Source organism: Bos javanicus, chromosome 16 (assembly GCF_032452875.1).
Source record: "Bos javanicus breed banteng chromosome 16, ARS-OSU_banteng_1.0, whole genome shotgun sequence".
Classification (NCBI taxonomy): domain Eukaryota; kingdom Metazoa; phylum Chordata; class Mammalia; order Artiodactyla; family Bovidae; genus Bos; species Bos javanicus.
This window is the reverse complement of record NC_083883.1, coordinates 80,509,305-80,530,466: the sequence shown is the minus strand read 5'-3', so window position 1 is coordinate 80,530,466 and position 21,162 is coordinate 80,509,305. Positions and strand designations below refer to the sequence as shown.

At 57.9% G+C, this 21,162-nt stretch overlaps 1 protein-coding gene across 1 annotated transcript in view; it reads right to left on the bottom strand.

Moving 5' to 3' along the window:
• Window positions 1-16,436: 16,436 nt before the first annotated feature.
• Window positions 16,437-21,162, bottom strand: part of PKP1 (plakophilin 1) — a 39,824-nt gene continuing 35,098 nt past the window's right edge. Inside the window, exons 12-14 of the mRNA XM_061383753.1 lie at window positions 20,421-20,505; window positions 20,111-20,214; window positions 16,437-18,750 (exon numbers count right to left, since the gene is read on the bottom strand). Of these exons, the coding sequence (XP_061239737.1) occupies window positions 20,140-20,214; window positions 20,421-20,505 (160 nt within the window). The 3' untranslated portion in view covers window positions 16,437-18,750; window positions 20,111-20,139. The remainder of the gene's footprint in view (window positions 18,751-20,110; window positions 20,215-20,420; window positions 20,506-21,162) is intronic.

Sequence of the window (21,162 nt, the reverse complement as noted above, 5' to 3'; positions counted from 1 at the left end):
GCCAGAGTGAGGTACTCCGCCCATGACAAAGGTCATGAGGAAGGAGGCTCGACATACGCAAAGGCGGGATCGAGCCTCAGGAGTCCCCCTGGAACTCCTCGAGCATCTACCCCCATAACCAGAGCCTGCCTACTTTACTACTTTGTGCTTACCTACACCTCTGACTCTGTGGAGAAGGAGTTAACCTAGAGCTCCAGTCAATAAAAACTCTTGGGTGTGACAAGAGTGTTTTAACCTACAAACTCCTCTGAAGGTTCTCTGGCCTGCCTGACAGGCTTGTCCGGCCACATGTGATCACTCACAGCCTCCCAACTGTGAGAGGCACAAGATGCTTTAAACCTTCTAAAAACAGGTTCCTTAGAAAAGTTAGAAAACTATTAGTATAAGTATAATGGGCTAATTAGAAATTGTGTTGGTGAAGGGTTTTTCATTTGTTGAGCCAATGTTTGTTGCTAAGTCTCCACATCCCCTGCCCTTACACACATTAATGAATATATAGAATTAACCTTTGATATTAATCACGTTAGACCTTAGGCTAAGTGTAGGAATGTAACTTTATTTGGGTGGCGTCTGTTTTGAGAATAATCAGCCCTAGAGAAATAAGTGTCCTGATTGACTGACCGCTGTCACAAGGAGAGGGTCGTAAATTGTCAGCAGGCCCCTGGCCAGAAGATGATGTAACACCCCTGAGACCTCTGTATACATTTGTGTGAAGCACCTGACTTTAATAAAAGTCAGGACTGCTGTCCCCACGTGACTTTTGTATAACATCTCAGTGTATAAAAACAGACTCTGGAAAATAAAGAATTGGGATCAGTTTCTCGAAATACTGGTCTCCCCATGTCGCTGGTTGAGTCTCCATCTGGAGCGCGGAACCCACCATGCTTACTAATTATGCCTGGGCTTCTAAGATCCAACCGAGGCCTCAGTGTGGGAGAACGGAAGGACGCCTGCCAAGCTTCTTGTCTTGAAGTTTTATTGGTCTCCCGCGAACCACTCAGCCTCTTTTCTCCACTGAATTTTCCTACTGAGCTATCCTCATCCTATTACTCTTTATATCTTTAATTAATATCTAATTGAAGCTATCGTATCCTGACCCTCGCCGACGCCGTCTCTCCTTCGAATACCCTGGATCAGCCGGGGCTGGTCCCCGGCAGTCACCGACTTGATGGACATGAGTTTGAGTGAACTCCGGGAGTTGGTGATGGACAGGGAGGCCTGGAGTGCTGCGGTTCATGGGGTCGCAGAGAGTTGGACATGACCGAGCGACTGAACCGAACTGAGACTCCACCGAGAAGTGATACCATGCGATATTTGTCTTTCTCTGTTTCACTTACTTCACTTAGCATGATCATCTCTAGTCCCTCCCCTGTGGCTAGAAATGGCATTGTCGCCTCCTTTTCGATGGCTGAGTGATGCTGCACTGTGTGTATGTACCCCATGTCCTGTATCCACTCATCTGTCCTTCTGCACAGTTGGGGGGTGGGATAAATTAAGAGTTTGGTATTAAAACCTAGACACTCAGTTCAGTTCAGTTGCTCAATCGTGTCCAACTCTTTGCGACCCCATGAATCGCAGCATGCCAGGCCTCCCTGTCCATCACCAACTCCCGGAGTTCACTCAGACTCATGTCCATCATGTCAGTGATGCCATCCAGCCATCTCATCCTCTGTCGTCCCCTTCTCCTCCTGCCCCCAATCCCTCCCAGCATCAGAGTCTTTTCCAATGAGTCAACTCTTCGCATGAGGTGGCCAAAGTATTGGAGTTTCAGCTTCAGCATCATTCCTTCCAATGAACACCCAGGACTGATCTCCTTTAGGATAGACTGGGATCTCCTGGCAGTCCAAGGGCCTCTCAAGAGTCTTCTCCAACACCACAGTTCAAAAGCATCAATTCTTCGGCACTCAGCTTTCTTCACAGTCCAACTCTCACATCCATACATGACCACAGGAAAAACCATAGCCTTGACTAGACAAACGTTTGTTGGCAAAATAATATCTCGGCTTTTCAATATGCTATCTAGGTTGGTCATAACTTTCCTTCCAAGGAGTAAGCATCTTTTAATTTCATGGCTGCAATCACCATCTGCAGTGATTTCAGAGCCCCAAAAAATAAAGTCTGACACAGTTTCCACTCTTTTCCCATCTATTTCCCATGAAGTGATGGGATCAGATGCCATGATCTTAATTTTCTGAAATGTTGAGCTTTAAGCCAACTTTTTCACTCTCCTCTTTCACTTTCATCAAGAGGCTTTTTAGTTCCTCTTCACTTTCTGCCATAAGGGTGGTGTCATCTGCATATCTGAGGTTATTGATATTTCTCCCGGCAATCTTGATTCCAGCTTGTGCTTCTTCCAGCCCAGCGTTTCTCATGATGTACTCTGCCTAGAAGTTAGATAAGCAGGGTGACAATATACAGCCTTGATGTACTCCTTTTTCTATCTGGAACCAGCCAGTCTGATCACACAGACCACAGCCTTGTCTAACACAATGAAACTAAGCCATGCCGTGTGGGGCCACCCAAGACACACAGGTCATGGTGGAGAGGTCTGACAGAATGTGGTCCACTGGAGAAGGGAAAGGCAAACCACTTCAGTATTCTTGCCTTGAGAACCCCATGAACACTATGAAAAGGCAAAATGATAGGATACTGAAAGGGGAACTCCCCAGGTCAGTGGGTGCCCAATATGCTACTGGAGATCAGTGGAGAAATAACTCCAGAAAGAATGAAGGGATGGAGCCAAAGCAAAAACAATACCCAGCTGTGGATGTGACTGGTGATAGAAGCAAGGTCTGATGCTGTAAAGAACAATATTGCATAGGAACCTGGAATGTCAAGTCCATGAATCAAGGCAAATTGGAAGTGGTCAAACAGGAGATGGCAAGAGTCAATGTCGACATTCTAGGAATTAGCGAACTAAAATGGACTTGAATGGGTGAATTTAACTCAGATGACCCTTATGTCTACTACTGTGGGCAGGAATCCCTTAGAAGAAATGGAGTAGCCGTCATGGTCAACAAGAGTCCAAAATGCAGTATTTGGATGCAATCTCAAAAATGGTGGCATGATCTCTGTTCTCCACTTTCTTCAATTTAAGTCTGAATTTGGCAATAAGGAGTTCATGATCTGAGCCACAGTCAGCTCCTGGTCTTGTTTTTGCTGACTGTAGAGAGCTTCTCCATCTTTGGGTGCAAAGAATATAATCAATGTGATTTCAGTGTTGACCATCTGGTGATGTCCATGTGTAGAGTCTTCTCTTGTGTTGTTGGAAGAGGGTGTTTGCTATGACCAGTGTGTTCTCTTGGAAAAAGACTATTAGCCTTTGCCCTGCTTCATTCTGTACTCCAAGGCCAAATTTGCCTGTTACTCCAGGTGTTTCTTGACTTCCTACTTTTTCATTCCAGTCTCCTGTAATGAAAAGGACATCTTTTTGGGTGTTAGTTCTAGAAGGTCTTGTAGGTCTTCAGAGAACCGTTCAACTTCAGCTTCTTCAGCGTTACTGGTTCATTCAGGTATGACCTAAATCAAATCCCTTATGATCATACAGTGGAATCTATTTCACTGTATAGAAATAGATTCAAAGAACTAGATCTATCTGATAGACAGAGTGCCTGAAGAACTATGGATGGAGGTTTGTGACATTGTACAGGAGACAGGGATCAAGACCATCCCCACAGAAAAACATACACACTAATGCATATCAAATAGATAACCGAAAAGGACCTACTGAACAGCACCGGGAACTCTACTGAGCACACTGTAATAACCCATGTGGGAAGAAGAACCCGAAAAGGAAAAGATATATGTCTAAGTATAAAAGAGTCAAGTTCCTGCACACCTGGAACAAACACATCTGACCAACTGTACGCCAAGACAAAATGAAATTTAAAAGTGGGAAATGGTGCCATCATGTGGCCGTTTTCCATAACAACAACTTTAAAACCTATGCACAGTTTCAGTTCAGTTCGGTTCAGTCACTCCCGTGTCCGACTCTTTGCGACCCCATAAATCACAGCACGCCAGGCCTCCCTGTCCATCACCATCTCCCGGAGTTCACTCAGACTCATGTCCATCGAGTCGGTGATACCATCCAGCCATCTCATCCTCTGTCGTCCCCTTCTCCTCCTGCCCCCAATCCCTCCCAGCATCAGAGACTTTTCCAATGAGTCAACTCTTTGCATGAGGTGGCAAAAGGTCTTCACGACCCAGATAATCACGATGGTGTGATCACTCACCTAGAGCCAGACATCCTGGAATGTGAAGTCAAGTGGGCCTTAGAAAGCATCACTACAAACAAAACCTGTGCTGGTGGGCGCTTAACAGTCACAAGACCTGCGGGGCTCTAAATCACCTCCCCTCAAGACTAGTCCCAGCGGAGGTCATCGAAAAAGAATTCAAGAGAGCGCAGACATTCAGGAAGCCAATTTCAAGAGGTAACTTTTACTCACACTGCTGTATTTAATGGCACCCACTCCAGTACTCTTGCCTGGAAAATCCCATGGACGGAGGAGCCTGGAAGGCTGCAGTCCATGGGGTCGCTAAGAGTCGGACACGACTGAGCGACTTCACTTTCACTTTTCACTTTCATGCATTGGAGAAGGCAATGGCAACCCACTCCAGTGTTCTTGCCTGGAGAATCCCAGGGACGGTGGAGCCTGGTGGCTGCCGTCTATGGGGTCGCACAGAGTCGGACACGACTGAAGTGACTTAGCAGCAGCAGCAGCAGCTGTATTTAAAATGGATACCCAACAAGGACCTACTGCATAGCAGTGGGAACTCTTTTCAATGTTCTGCGTCAGCCCGGATGGGAGAGGAGTTTGGGGAGAATGGAGACAAGTGCATGCATGGCTGAGTCCCTTTGCTGTGCGCCTGAAACCATCACTACATTGTTAGTCGGCCATACTCCAATATAAAATAAAATGTTTTTTTGTTAAAAAGTCAGTTTTGGTTAGGGTAATCCTTTAGAACAAATGCACCTCTGAGTGATTAAAATTTAGATCAACCAGTCAAAATGGTTTATCACCCACTGTTCTAAAACTCTGACCCATGGAACACGTTTGCTGGGGTAGCAGCGTATCCCTGCCCTCTAGTGTGGTCCTCGGGTGTCTCACCGTGGTGGTGTCTCCTGTTTCAGGGCGAGGGCCCCCAAGCACAGGCCCAGTAAGTGCACTGGTGAGCTGCTCCACAGCTCGCGGAGTCTCCCTGGATCGGGGACTGAGCCCGCGTCCCCTGCCCTGGCAGGCAGAGTCTGACCACTGTGCCACCAGGGAAGCCCTCGTGGAGGTCGTGTCACGGGCACTCCCGGTGCACTAGGGGCCCCAGGCTTTCTTTTCCTTTGTACAGGAGGCGGTTTGACAGGAATCGTCTTGGCCAGTTCTCCCTGGACATCGTCCTCCACGACCCACACTGTGGTGAGCACACTTCCTTTGCTGTGGTTGTTCAGTCACTCAGTCTTGTCTGAGTCTTTCGGGAAGGTCATGGGACCAGTCTTCACTGTCCTAGGAGGCTTCCTACACTGATTTCCACCCTCCTCAGGCCATACCCTTAACTCAACATGAGTAAAAATTCACTTCACGAGTGTGCTTGCAGTAGTGAATATGAGTATTCCGCAGCGCTTTCTCGGCCCCTCAGGGAGCCAATCCATTACTCCGCCCACCCTGATACACAAACAGCAGGAAACAGTTCGTCTTTGGGCTCATTCATCTCAGGACAGCAGTCATGCCAATCACCCGCATTACTTGAGAAGCATTTGCATTCAAACCAGACGTTAGGAGCCAAAACCGTGCCCCTAACCTAGAATTGTCACACAGATGGATGCCCTTCAGCATGTCCTATGCTTGAAGATCCTCCGTATGGAAACATAAAGTTCAGCAGAGCACAGGTTTACCAGCCATCATTGTAATCTTAATTGCCTATCATCATTGCAAATCCTTTACTTGATTCATGAAATCAATAACTCTTCCCAAATCATGAAAACTGTGGCTCATTCATGATACTGAAGCTACAAATACACAGATGGCGGAGATTTAAATGTTGGCTCTTCCATAATCCCCACAACAGATCTGACACCAGGAAAAGTATGACTCGTGGAAATCAACAACCGAGTAGGAAAGAGGTGGTCACTGCTTCACCTGAAAATGTTTACCGCTCACGAGCTGTTCCTTCGTCAGGCCTAAAAGAGCCTAGATCTATCCCAGGATGCCTAGATTGAAGATCCTGACGTTGACGGGACCAGGCCTAAGGTGTGGACACTGATCAGCAAAGGCCGTTCTCCAGCATTCAAAGACAGGACAGAGGGAGAAGGGGACACGGAGACTCCGGAGCCCATGCGGTCGGGCTCTCCAAGCTCCAGGACGGACAGGCCTCTAGGGTCCCAGGCCCCTGTGCCCTCCTGAGTGGGATTATGGGTACGTTCCACGTCAGCCTGAGCACCTGTCAGGGCCCCTGTGTCCTAAGTGCCCCCTGCTCTTGGGGTCACAGCACACACTCTGCAGGGTCCTTCCTGCCACACGAGCAGAGGCGACAAGCCAGCAGCCCCTCCCCAACCAAAGGGAGAAGGGGGCAGAGCGCGGGCACCGAGGGGCCTCACTCAGACAACAGCACCCCTGGGAGAAGGGGGCAGAGCGCGGGCACCGAGGGGCCTCACTCAGACAACAGCACCCCTGGGAGAAGGGGGCAGAGCGCGGGCACCGAGGAGCCTCACTCAGACGACAGCACCCCTGGGAGAAGGGGGCAGAGCGTGGGCACCGAGGGGCCTCACTCAGACGACAGCACCCCTGGGAGAAGGGGGCAGAGCGTGGGCACCGAGGGGCCTCACTCAGACGACAGCACCCCTGGGAGAAGGGGGCAGAGCGTGGGCACCGAGGGGCCTCACTCAGACGACAGCACCCCTGGGAGAAGGGGGCAGAGCGCGGGCACCGAGGGGCCTCACTCAGACGACAGCACCCCTGGGAGAAGGGGGCAGAGCGCGGGCACCGAGGGGCCTCACTCAGACGACAGCACCCCTGGGAGAAGGGGGCAGAGCGCGGGCACCGAGGAGCCTCACTCAGACGACAGCACCCCTGGGAGAAGGGGGCAGAGCGCGGGCACCAAGGAGCCTCACTCAGACGACAGCACCCCTGGGAGAAGGGGGCAGAGCGCACTGAGGCCTCACTCAGACGACAGCACCCCTGGGAGAAGGGGCAGAGCGCGGGCACCACTCAGACGACAGCACCCCTGGGAGAAGGAGGAGCCCGAGTCACCAGACGACAGCACCCTGGGAGAAGGGGCAGAGTGCGGGCACCACTCAGACGACGGCACTGGGAGAGGGGCAGAGCTCACTCAGACGACAGCACCCCTGGGAGAAGGGGGCAGAGTGCGGGCACTGAGGGGCCTCACTCAGACGACAGCACCCCTGGGAGAAGGGGGCAGAGTGCGGGCACCGAGGAGCCTCACTGAGACGACAGCACCCCTGGGTGCCAGGGGGACAGGTGAGGCAGGTGAGGCTGAGCCCCGGAGGGGGACCGGGGACGGGGGACCGGGTGAGGTCCCCCCAGAGGGTGGACAGGGGCCCAATGGGCAGCTGGGCGGGACTGGCTCATCTGTAGCTGCACGGCCGTCCTCGCGCACCGTGTCCCTGAGAGAAGTGTCTTCAGATGCACACAGGCAGATTCCAGACAGAGATGAGCTCTCCCGAAACGGCCCGCTGGCAAACACCACAGGTCTCTACCGCAGCAGGGGGTCCTGGGCTCTACGACTCGGGGCCAAAGCGGGCACTGGGGCCGGCTCAGTGGGCAGGCGTGGGGGAGACTTCTGTGCTTGTGGCACTTTGGGTTCACAGGAAGCAGAGTTCTAGGGCTGGTGGTGAGGCTGCACCAGAAGGTGGGCCAATCTGATTCTTCAGGAGCAGGCACTTCAGTTGGTGATCATGGGGATGGGATGGGACGTGTGTTTTATTTCACTAAAAATAAACTCTTGGAAGGATGTCCCCTCCGTCGGTTGAGATTCCATTTTGACTCCCGTTCCTTACAAATGTGGGGGGCCCAAGCACCGTCCCCACCTCAGGGGCCATCAGGGCTCCTTCCCAGGGCCCCTGGGCGGTTCTCAGGGAAGGCGTTGGGGTGCCCCAAGCTGGGTCGGGAGGACCCAGACAGCCGGCCGTGTGGGTTCCATCTGAGATACGCTATGGCGCCGATGAGACACCAGCCAGGTTCTGGCTCAGCAGGACACGGAGCGGCACCGCTAGGAGGCCGGGCCTCATGTGAGTGCGACCACACGCGAGCGCCCTCGGCCCAGCGGCGGGGGTCTCGGAGGGGGCGAGACGCACGGACGTAAGAGCACGCATGGGGCCTCGGGCACAGGGTCCGGACCCACGCGGGTGGGGAGACCCCACAGCCCCAGACCCCGCGGCACGGTCCGGCCAGACGAGCGAGCGCCGCTGTCCCTGCGCCCCCAGCCAGGGCAGCCCTCCCTCCGGCCCACCGCGCCTTCCCCGCAGGCCGTGCCTCGCGCTGAGGCCCCGGCTCTGGCGCGTGATTCCGAGATGGGGTCCGGGCCGCCCTCCCGACGCCGCCCCCCGGCCCACCACCGGCTCTGCCCCAGGTCTCAGCGCCCCGCCAGCTGCAGGGATTGAACTGCTCGGACTGAAGGCCCAGAAAGCCGCGTCCCGCCTCCCCGCCAAGCGCCCGCCCCGCAGCGCGCAGCGCGGGGCCTGGGCGCCGCTCCCCGGGGGGCAGCGGGGCTGGGCGGGGGCGCCCTGAGGTGCCCGAGACGCGCGGAGCGGTGCTGGTCCTCTGGGCGCCCCCCCTCCAGCCTCTCCCTCTCTTCCCCTCTTCCCGCCCCGCTCCCCTCCCCCCCTCCCCTTCCCCTCCCCCCCTCCCCTTCCCCTCCCCCTCCCCTTCCCCTCCCCCTCTCCCCTTCCCCTCCCCTCCCCTCCCTCCCCTGCGGGTCCCCAGAGGAGCCGCCCTGGGTGGGGGGGCAGCCTGCTGAGAGTGAACAGAGGGGTCACTTCATTTCTGCTCGGTGGTTGAAAAAGACTGAAGTCGCTCCGTCGTGTCCGACTCTTTGCCACCCCATGGACTGTATCCTGCCAAGCTCCTCTGTCCGTGGGATGTTCCAAGCAAGACTACTGGAGTGGGTTTCCCCTTCCTGCTCCGTAGTTAGGGACAAGCAGTTTTTCCCTCTAAACGTGACACACAGTCGCCCCTCTGGCCTCACATCTCCTACCCACAGTCCAGAGTGGTGGCGAGCAGTGGGCATAACATCCAAGCCAGCTCTGCAATGACGGAAGCGACATTATGTCCACCTGGGGCCCTTCCTGTGGCGGGGCACCTGTGCCTCACAGTTACACTCCGAGTCAGGAGCTGCAGGTAAAGTCCCTTTACACGCGGAGCTGAGGCTCACAGAGGCTGGGTAACTCATCAAGGCCGGGCCAGGCAGGACCTTGGCTGCTTTGATTATGAATTTAAATTATTTGCACAGTACACGTTTTACCAAATTGGATGTCTTATAAAGATCAAGGGAGAAGGCAGTGGCACCCCACTCCAGTACTCTTGCCTGGAAAATCCCATGGATGGAGCAGCCTGGTAGGCTGCAGTCCATGGGGTCGCTAAGAGTCGGACACGACTGAGCGACTTCACTTTCACTTTTCACTTTCATGCATTGGAGAAGGCAATGGCAACCCACTCCAGTGTTCTTGCCTGGAGAATCCCAGGGACGGCGGAGCCTGGTGGCTGCCGTCTATGGGGTCGCACAGAGTCGGACACGACTGAAGCGACTTAGCAGCAGCAGCAGCATAGAGTCCAAGAAAAGCATATTTTAAAGAAATTGCTTCCATATTTTAGCCAACAAATATTTGAATGATTTCTGATTCTATGAAGCAGAGTGTGAGCGCTCAGTCCTGACAGGAGAACGTGTGGACCAGCATTCAGGTCTGTCTGCTGCCAACTTCCGCAGCTCCCGGGCGCTCAGCTGGGGTGGGGCTGGCCAGCACGGGGTCTCCACTCTGCCTACTCACGTTAGCAGCAGCCTCGCCCCTCGGCTGGGGGGCTGCTTTCCTCATCTCTCTTGTCCATGCTGGGCCTGGTCATCTGTGCAGCCAGTGTCCCTCCCCGTACGGCGAGTGGCCGGAGGAGGAGAGTGTTCTCGGGCAGCGAGTCTGGGGCGGGATTTGACCATTCGAATATCAGCTACTGACGGGGAGGGAAAGTACCGCCACAGCAGTACATTAGAGCTCTGTTATCTCAGCTAGTTGCCAAGGCGCTGAACCAACCAGAACAAGGAAACTAGAAACGGAACAACTTCGCTCTAGAAAGGCTGAGGTCCTGCCTCGCTCATGTGGTCTCAGTGTGAGCACCAGGCTGCCATGCTGAGTGTTGACGCCACGAGGCTCATTCATTCAAGTCCATCCTTCCATGAACCCAACCTGCACGCATGGAGCACAGAGCCTTTGCAGGTGCTGCCTGTTGTCAGGGTCACAGCTGGGAACACAACAGGGGAGGTGTCCCAGGTCTTCCTAGACCAGGAGAGAGAATCTAGACAGACACTGAACCAGAGGACAGACAGACACTACTATGCAGACACGTGCACACACCCAGGTACACGCTCACATGCACACACACTCCCCCAGGTACACGCTCACATGCACACCCACCCCCAGGTACACGCTCACATGCACACACACCCCCCCAGATACACGCTCACATGCACACACACACCCCCAGGTACACGCTCACATGCACACACACACCCCCAGGTACACGCTCACATGCACACACACACACCCAGGTACAGGCTCACATGCACACCCACACCCAGGTATACACACAGACATAAACACACCCCTGGGTACACACTCACATGCACACGCACACCCAGGTACATGCTCACATGCACACACACCCCCCCAGGTACATGCTCACATCCGCACACACAGCCAGGTATACACACAGACATAAACACACCCCTGGGTACACACATGCACACGCACATCCAGGTACATGCTCACATGCACACACACACACAGGTACACGCTCACAGGCACACCCACACCCAGGTACACGCTCACATGCACACCCACACCCAGGTACACGCTCACATGCACACACACACCCCCAGGTACATGCTCACATCCGCACACACACCCAGGGATACACACAGACATAAACACACCCCTGGGTACACACTCACATGCACACACACACACATACGTACACGCTCACATGCATATACACCCCCAGGTACATGCTCACACGCACACACACACCCCCCCAGGTACACGGTCACATGCGCACACACACCCAGGTATACACACAGACATAAACACATCCCTGGGTACACACTCATGCACACACACACACACAGGTACACCCCCCCCTACACACACACACCCAGGTACACACTCACAGGCACACCCACACCCAGGTGCGCAGGCATGTGTACATAGACATAGACAGAGGTCTACCCAGCTGACAGAGGGGAGGGGGAGCTGGACTTGAAAGGGAGGCTGGTGTGTGAGGAGGACTAGGATGCAGTCTTTGTAACTAAGATGTGACTGTTGTAAGATGTAACTGCTGAACCATAGTGGCCGAGCGGGGCCTTGATCAGAACCGCTGCCCGCAGGGCAGGGGCTCCCTGGGTGCAGTGGTAGCCCTTGTTGAGATGAAAGTGAGACTCTCCTTTGGTGGGGAAGCCTCGCCTCCGGCGGGGGGGGGGGGGCGGGTAGGTGGGTAGGGCGCCGCTGGAGCGGAAGCTGCCTCCCCTGCCGCGCTGTCTTCTCCGCACCGGGTTCTTGCGTTCGTCTTATCTCTCTGTCTCTCTCTCCATTCGCTGTAAGTGCTAAGAGATTCTGGATTTGTCTTTTTTGCTGAATTCCCATCTGAATCCCCAGAGTCAAAAGCATGGCTGGCATACAGGCTGGCATGTAGCATACAGCGTGGCTGGCATGCTCAGTAACCGTTTGTTGCATGAATGAATGACAGCTTATTCCCAGGGAGTCGAGGCTGGGTACTGGATGGGCCACCCATCCCCAGGGCCTGTCAAAAGGGCAGAGAGTCTTGCCACTGGGAAAGGGAGCAGAAACTCGGGGGCCCTGGGGCAGGGCAGTTGGCGCCCTGAGGAGTCTGTCCTGGGAAGGCACAGTTTTCAGCTGGTGGAGGGGCCTGGGCTGCAGGCCCTGAGTGGACGATTCGGGGGGGACCAGGAGGAAAGCAGTTTCCCCGGGAGGAGAATGGCCGCTTTGCCAGCCGACAGTGAGACCTGTTCTGGCCTTCAGACCCAGCCCTGCCCCTGCTGGGCGTTACTTGGGGTGGGGTGGGGTGGGGGCCACCCGTGCCCCACATCCTGTTGTTAGGGGAGCAGCCCCTGAAGCCGGGCAGCCCGGATCGATCCCAGTCTGTCACCCACTGGCTCAGTGGCCTTCCTGTGTCTCTGCTTCTCTGCCTGTTGGTGGGGTGCCACGAGCAGTCCCCTGGTTGTGGTGAGGATGGAAGGAGCTTGTTTGGATCTGCGAGCCTGGCAGTGTTTGCCGGCATCTCAAATACCGCGTTCCCCCGTCCTCCTCCTTCTGGGGTGCCCACCCCCCTTCCGCCTCTGCCCCCGGCTTAGGCTCCCCTCTAGCGGCCCGGGGCACAGGGCGGGCCCCTCCCACCCTCCCCGTCCTAGGCACGCCTGGCACCTCTGCTCATGGGAAGAGGGACCTGGCGTGAGTCAGCCCGCCTGCCTCCCCTGCAGCCCCCAGCCGTGGAGGCACACCCCTCTTCCGAGAAACTGGGGCTCACCCGGGTGTGGTCCCCGGCCTTGTGCCTGAATCACTGTCACCCTCCCTGTGGGCCCGGGGGGCGGGGCAGGCTGGGCCGGCTCGTGGGCCTGTCTGCGCCTCCCACCCTGGCCCGCTCCAAGGCTGGTCCCCCGACGACCTCACTGTCAGACTCTCCCACATGCCTCTTATTCTGCAGCCCCAGCTCTGCTTCGTGGAGTCTCTCTCCCGTCTCCCCTCTCCTGCAGGCCTGCTCCTCCAGGAAGCCTTCCTGGACTGGGAAGGGATTCAGCATGGGGTGGCCCACACATGGCGGCAGGAGCATCCCCCAGGGGCTGGTGGGAACGCAAATGCTCAGGGTCACATTTAACCACAAGCACGTTACAGCCTGAGACCTAGTGAGCGAGGTCACTCTCGCGGTTCCAGCCTGACAAGATGGACATTCTGGGAAGCTGCGTCAGCTGGTCGGGCTGACTGGGGCAGGGGGTGGGGGGCATCTCAGATTCTGTGAACAGCGATGAGGGCTGCTCGGGCCCCACCCCGAATCTCCATTCGACAGAAGGCTGCCCACCAGCCTCTCCTATTTGCTGGGGGCTGGACATGCTGACTCCAACGCGAGGCCACCCCGTGGGGCTGGGTCAGCTGAGGCCGAGGGTCCCCAGGCCACGCCCGTGGGTCACTGCTAAAGTGCTCCGGGGGGCCTCTGTCTGGGACCCCAGAATCTCCCTTTACCTGGGCTCAGGTCGACTGAGTGTGGCCCAGACTGGCTCCCTGAAGGTCAACAAGGTGGGGGTGGGGCTCAGGTCACCCCAACCTTCTCTTCCTCTCTCTGCTACCACACTCTTCCACATGTGGGCTCCTGAGTGAAGATCACCGTTTAACCTCATGTAGCCCAGATTTTCCGAAACTTAGATTCCCTTTGTCACTTAGCACCCATGAAGGTCTTGTGGGAATAACCTTGGGAAATGCTAATCTAATTCCATGCACATCACACACATGCATGACCACACACGCACACATGTACACACACACGGGCACACACACGTATACACGTGCGTGCATACATGCACACCCACACATGTACACATATGCGTGTGCACACGCACACATGTATGCACGCACAGTGTACACACACATGCACGCCCCCACATGTGCACACACACATGCGTGCACACACACACATGCACCAGTCACTGGGGCTTTCGGGTGGGCTCTCTTGGGAGGGGTAAGCTGAGTCTGGGGGCTTCTCCGCAGCCCCTCTGGACAGGTCATGGGGTGGGTCATCCTCACCAGCTTTTGTTCTGAGTCTCAGATGTGGTTGTTCTCCCCTGTCCACCACTGGCCCTGGAGCGGGCAGCCCTGCTGGCCGTAACGGGGTGTGTGTCCCACCAGAGGGCCAGAGGGAAGGGCATGTTGGGGCTGGAGCAGTTTCTGGGAACCCCAGCCTGGACTCTTGCTGACACGGGGGTTGAATGGAGTGGAGCTGGCAGGGCCGGGCCTCCTCGGGCCTCCTGCAGAGGTAGGGTCTGGGCACCCAGTGTGGGTGCCCCCAGGGGCCTGGCCAGGAGCTGGGATGGGTGAGGGCTGAGGTTCAGGCTCACAGGGTTCCGGGAGTTGGCCTGACCATGGGCAAGTGCTGTCCACGTGCTGTTAAAGAGGGGGAGCAGCGGGGGTCTGGCCTCAGACCCTGTTCACCTTCTGTCACCTGCTAGCGGTGTGACCCTGGACAAGTGACACAGCCTCTCTGAGCCAGAGTCTCCTCATCTGTGAGCCGGGAGTGGTCATGCCCACCCTGTGGCATCGCTGTGAAGATTTAGGTGATTAACGTGTGGCCACGCCTCCACGTGTCCCCGTCCCACGGCCTAGCGCTCCTCCAGGACAACGCTGGGCCCCAGAGTGCAGGGACGTGAGGCTTGGAAGGTTCAGAATGACATACCCGGCCGTGCTGGTGGCTCTGGGCTGGTCTGCCTGTGGTCCCTGTCCTCATCTTTGAATCGGACGTTAGCGCCCTGAGCTCTGCCGGTCTCACGAGGGTGAAGAAAGGGAACACCCTAAGGCTTTGCAAGGTCACAGAGCTGGCTTGTGGCCCCTCAGTAAAAAGCCCATTGCTAACGAAGGGTAACTAACTTCCGTTCACTCGCTCTCCAGCTGTGCAGGGTGGCAGAAGGCCCTGCGTTCCAAGAGGTGATGCTTGAGGCCTGTGGTGTCTCCAGGGCAGCCTGGGCTCCAAGGACCAGCTTCCCAGCGTGGGGTGGATGTGCCGCGGGCAGCCTGGACGTGGGGTCTGGGAGGCTCGGGCTCAGGGCTCCAGAGACCTTTCCCCCGTAGTCCAGTCTGTTTCTGGCCCCGCGGAACGTTGCACTCTCATCAGAAAGTTCTCCAAGAGGCCAGCAGGGCCTGCACCCTGCTGACCGGACACGGCTGGGTTAAGCCGCTTTGGCAGTGCACACACTGAACCCACCACCTCCAGCGGAATCGAGTCCTTGACAGCTGGCTGCACTTTCCGACATCATGTCACCTCCAGGCACCCCGGGCAGGGAGGCGCTCGCCACGTGGCCTCTGCGGTCGCACACACCGGCCTGAGGACAGCAGGCCACGTTGCGTCTGCGCCTTAGGGTCGTCGTGGACAGGCCGTCTCACAGCAGCGCCCGCGGTGCAGAGCAGCAGAGGATGGGGCCCTGGGGGAGCCCAAGCGCCTCCTGTTTACAGCAAGTGAAGGGCGGTCGCGTGGCAGGGTCCCGAGGGCCTTGGGAGCTGCTCGATTTCTGAATTTGACCTGCGGGCCAGCGCTTGGCGGGGAGGTCCACAGAGCTGCCCGCCCCGCAGCTGTGTGCTCTCCCGCACATACACTCTGCTTTAACGTGTGAGCGCCTGTTCACACAGGGACTGCAGCCCGCTAGGCTCCTCGGTCCATGGGACTCTCCAGGCAAGCGCACTGGACTGGGTTGCCATTTCCTCCTCCAGGGGAGCTTCCCAACCCAGGGTTCAAACCCGCGTCTTCTGTATTGCAGGCAGTTCTTGACCACTGAGCCACCTGGGAAGCCCTCGCTTTAATGGCAGTTCACAATTAAGCACGTACTGACTTCGAATCTGCAGTCTGATCTCATGTTCTGGAGGCTCCAGACCCAGAGCGTCAACAGTCTGGGCCACAGACAGGTGGTCCTCCTCCCCCGGAGCTGCCCTCCCCCGGCCTTTCTGCGTGTCCCCAACTGAGGGATGACTCAGGGCTCAGGGTCACAGGCTCAGAAAGGTCACCGCCCTCCCAGGCAGGGAAGGGTCCTTCTCCAGCCTGCCCTAAGCCTTCCCAGGCCCCTCCATCCGGGGAGCCCACAGCCGCGGGTCCCGCCACCACCTGGGGCTTCCGCCCTGTGACTCAGGAAGTCCCGTGTGTCTGTCCTGTCCCTCGCGGGCCTCTTGGGGCGGCGGCCCCCAGCCCATCCTGCAGGACCCGGGGAGAACAGGCCTTCAGGAAATGCGAGCTCCTCTTTCAGCCCTGAGGTCCGCTTTCCAGGGGCCTGCCTGGGTGTGCTTCCCTGGACAACCTGTGTGGAGTTGGGCGCATCTGTCCCCTCCTGAAGGGGACTTATCTGTAAGATAAAGGCTGCCACAGAGTCTGGGCCTCAGAGTCCTCGCCTGGCACAGGGAGGCGTGAGTGGCCCCTGGGGCCTTAGCGGCTCCCCCAGTAATCCACTGCTCAACAATGTTCAAAGAAACGCCAGCAATTTATTGATTTCCTGTATTTCCAAAAAAGCAAACACACGGTGTACCCCACAGGGAAACAGGCCTGGCCAGTGCCCAGTTCTCCCACAGACACAGAGCGGGGGCAGGAGCAGGCTGCAAAGGGACCCCTTTCCCTCCCCTGCCCCTGGCTCCGCTCGGCCCCAGGCAGACAGGAGCAGCTGGTCTGCGCTGCTGGGCTGGGTCTGCGGCCCAGTGGCCCGTCCGCCTTAAGCCCTGGGTCGGGGCTGCACAGGGAGACCCCCGTGGTCTGGGCCCTCCCCCACTTGACCCTGCATTGGAGCGTCCTGTTTCGGGCATCGAGCCCAGCAGCGTGAGGACATGTTGGCCTCCAGCAACATGTCCTTCCAGCCCAAGCTGGGCCTGCAGACCCCAAGCTCCTTCTCTAGAGCCTCATCCACAGCACCACCCACCCTGCAAAGGTCTGCCTCTTCTAAAGTGACAAGCCTGACCAGCTGACCGCAGAAGTCACGAGAGAGATGGCCAAACCAGGCCTGGCCTGTCTACCCGGCCCACTGAAACACCGCCCACCCCCTGGCAGAGGCGGGGGCCCTCCCTGGCACTGCCACAGACCCCCTGGTTGTCGACTCCTTCCCTCTAGCCCTGACTGGACTGGGCGGCGCTCTCTCTCTGGGGACCCCTAAAGCTGGGGACCCCAGACCCCCTCTTTCGTCCAGGAGAATGTGGGCCACGTGGATGGGGTGTGGTCTCTCATCACTGATGTATCCTAAGTGTTGGCAACACCGCCTGGCTCCTCACGTGTTTCTTGGAGAAAACAAACTCTCCCGGGGCCCTGGGAGTGGCAGAGGGGACGGTCTTCTGGGACCAGCTCCCCGTGGGCCTGAGAGGGAGACGAGCCTGCATCACGGGGGATGGGGCGGACGTAACACAGAGCCCAGCAGCAGAGAACACCGGCCGTGTGGACCGCCATCACGGGTCTGTGCCGACCTGGCCTGTCCAGCTGTTGACTCCGGCAGGGGGTCCCCGGGGCCGGGGTCTGACTGCCAGGGTGAGCAGTGGGGCTGGTCGGGGGACGGTGGGGGGACACGCGGCGGGAGGAGGTATGAGGTGGGCAGGGCCAGGCGGCCAGTCGCCGCTGGGCAGGGGGGCTGCGGCCAGGAGGCCTGCCCTGTCTCAGCTGCAGACGGGGCGCCCTTCCCAAGCCCTCTCCAGGGCCTGCTCTATGCTCATACAAGTCGGGGGGTCTGGGGCGGTCAGTGCCCCTGGCAGGCTCCTCATCATACTCTCTGCAGTTGTCACGGGCAGCTGGGCATCAGGGAAGGCGAGGCGGCCTCTGGCTGATCCCCGACTTGACGGCTCCCTTTCCTAGCCAAGTGCCTTCCTCCGAAACCCTGCCTCACTGGGGTCTCAGCAGGTCTCGGGACCCGGGGGCCGACCCCTGCCCTACCCGGGCCAGCTCCTCTGCTGGGAACATGAGGACGGAGCCGCCGGTCTCCCACGGCTCGCGGGCTTTGATACCACTCTGCCTCCTTCCTCCCCAACACGTGGATTATTTGCCCCTGTAGGTGAGGGCTCCCAGGTGAGCCTGCTCTGATGGGTACACGGCCCACAGGAATGGTCGGCTGCCCCCCGGCACCTACTCTCCGGGCAGACTGCACGCAGCAAAGCCAGCCTGCCTGTCTCGGCCCATCCAGCAGACCCCACGGCCACCCAGCCCCGGCCCCAGGCCCTGTGGGAGAGCCGCACGGCCATGCCAAATTTCCCAACAGATACACTGAGCCCCGCCAACCTCCCTTCCTGCAAAGCCGCCTCTTGGGGTGGGTGGCAGGGGGTGAGCTCCAGCCCCAGTCACTCCCCCACCCGACCCTGCAGGACTCCCCGTGGGCCTGGTGCTGCTGAGGGCCCGGCACCCATACTTCGGGATGACGAGGAGCAAAATCCCAAGCACAGGTCACCCGCGTCTATGAGCTCAGCCCGCAGCTCACCTGGCCCTGCACTTCCAGGGCCTGCCTTCCACACGCACGCACACACACGCGCAAGCACACACATACTATACATATGTATATGTACTGTTTCTCAGCAAAAGAAGTATTAACATCAAGACATAAGCCCCCTTAACTCAAGAAAGCCCCCGGCTCCCCTCCCCCACCCCCACTGCCTGTCAGTTCCCCCAAGGAAAAGAAAGAATCTAAAAATATTTTCATCCACCGCAGCGTCCCAGTGTGCTCTTGGCTGGCTTTGAACATCTCCAAACACTGTGCAGGTGGACAGACACGCCCGCAGTAAGGCCCAGGTCTGCTCAGCTGGTCGGATCACGTCTGGAAAAGGAGAAACCTCCAGTGAGCACCCCGGTCTCACCAGCTGTCCCCTCCCAGCGTGTCCACACAGACACGCCCAAGCCTGGGGTCAGGGCCACCCCTGAGACGTTCGCAGGCTGCGTGCATTGGATCAGAGCCCCCCCCCACGCCCACATGTCCACCCCGGTGGTAGACCGCGCGTGTCAGGCGCCTGCTGACTGGGCTCGGCTCTGTGCCCGCCCTTGTGCTGTTGGGACGCATTTGCCAGGAGGTGGGCGGTCTGAGGTCTGAAGGCACCTTCGTCTGGATTGAAGTTGCGGCCCCTGCCCCACCAGCATGCCCCGGGCCACTGGGGTACCCAGAAGTCCCTTCAACTCAGAAGGCCCTGTCCTCATGCCTGGCTCTCTGCAGGTGGGGCCACCTCTGCTGACCCTCCAGGGCTGACCAGGCCAGTCTGAGCACCTAAACGTGGCCCTAATCCCTTGGGATGCTTGTTTAAAATGTGTTTTCCTGGACCTCACTCCAGAGCCACGAGGCAGGACTGCGGGGGTGGGACCAGGCGTGTGTGGTTGAGCGAGCACCCCAGGTGCGCGTGGGAAGGCCAAGGCTCAGGAGCCCTCGTCAGGGACGCTGGATCTGAGCTTTTGGTCCCTAGAATTGTCAGCTAGAAACAAGTTTGTCCACGCTAGGCACGCTGCAGAGACTGGATAGTGGCCTGTAAGAAGAAGAGTTTAACTGCAGACGCCCAAACCCAAAAGCACATATTGTTTCATTGCTGGGGTGCTGTTCACACTGCAGTCCACGTGAGTTGGACCGGGTTGTGCAGTGAGCAACCTACACGACTGTGCCTGGCAGTTCTGTCCAGACCTCTGGCCTGTTGATACTACCAGTCCATCCTAAAGGAAATCCATCCTGAATACTGATTGGAAGGACTGATGCTGAAGCTGAAGCTCCAATACTTTGGCCACCTGATGTGAAGAACTGACTCATTTGAAAAGACCCTGATGCTGGGAAAGATTGAAAGTGGGAGAAGAAGGGGACGACAGAGGATGAGATGGGTGGATGGCATCACCGACTCGATGGACATGAGTGTGAGTAAACTCTGGGAGTTGATGATGGACACAGAGGCCAGGCGTGCTGCAGTCCATGGAGTCACAAAGAGTCGGACACGACCGAGCAACTGGACTGAACTGAGCTGAATGTCCTGTGTCAGTCGCTGGCCAAGCAGTCTACCCGGCAGTCCTCACAGACCCTATATCAGACAGACCGGAAACTGCTTCTGCGTCCCTGGGGAGCAGGGCCGGGCCTCTCTCTCTGAGGCTGGCCGGGACTCCGGCAGGGAGCCTGGAGGTGCCCCTGCCCCAGAGGGGGTGATTCTTACCTGCAAGCTGAACGTGCGGGCGGCCCCTCTCAGAATCGGGAGGTGAAGTTCCTGAGGCTGTTGGCCCCGGCTAAGGTCCCCAGCATGCTCCTATCGAAACCTTGCTGCAGGAGACAACAGCTGCATGAGACACCCGGGGGCAGGCGCCACGGGCGTCCCCGCACTCGAAGGCTGCCCCCAGCACGCTTCCTCGACAGCCCCGCCCTCCGCACCTCCTCAGCCCCGGGCGGAGGTCAGCCCCTGGACCCCGTCACGAGGGGCCGGCCTGTGGGCGAGCGTGCCGGCAGGGCCAGGCGGGGTGAGGCCTTACCTGCCTGAGCAGCCCCTGCAGCTCCCTGCTGGACCACATGTCGGACAGGAGGAGGCGGGCGGCCTCCGCAGCCTTGGGGGAGGTGCTGTGGGGCGGAAGTTCACCGGGGCTGAGACTGGCCACCTGAAGATGAGCCAACCCTCTGCCCTCTCCCCCTCACTCCCCGTGGGGCAGCCCCGCTGGCGGGCACTCCTCACAGTGGGCACACCCCACTCTACCCGCTCATAGGTACCCGGGGCTCTCTTTGGGGCCCCCGTCCTGTCTCTTGGCCTTATCCTGGGAGGACAGAGCTCCATGGACCGGATAAGTTCTGCACAGCTGGGGCTGCTGCTGCGTGCCTCCTGGCGGTCCACGGGACTCAGAGTCCCTTGGTTCCCAGCCAGGACGTGTGCTGCCCGGGGCCTGAGAGTTAGGCCTCAGCTTCTGGAACCTCCCTCCTTTGGGCCTCCCCGCCAATTCCCATTCTGCAGGGCCCTGCCATCCTCCACGCCACCTGCTGCTGCTGCAGCCCTGCTGCCCTGTGCCCTCCACCGCCCCCCCACCTGCAATCCCCCCCCACCTGGAGTTCCCCCATCTGCAGTCCCCCCACCTATAGTTCCCTCACCTATGGTTCCCCCACTGGTAGTTCCCCACCTGCAGACCCCCTCCTGGAGTTCTTCCCTCTGCAGTCCCCCCACCTATAGTTCTCTCACCTATGGTTCCCCCACCTGCAGTCCCCCCCACCTATAGTTCCCTCACCTAT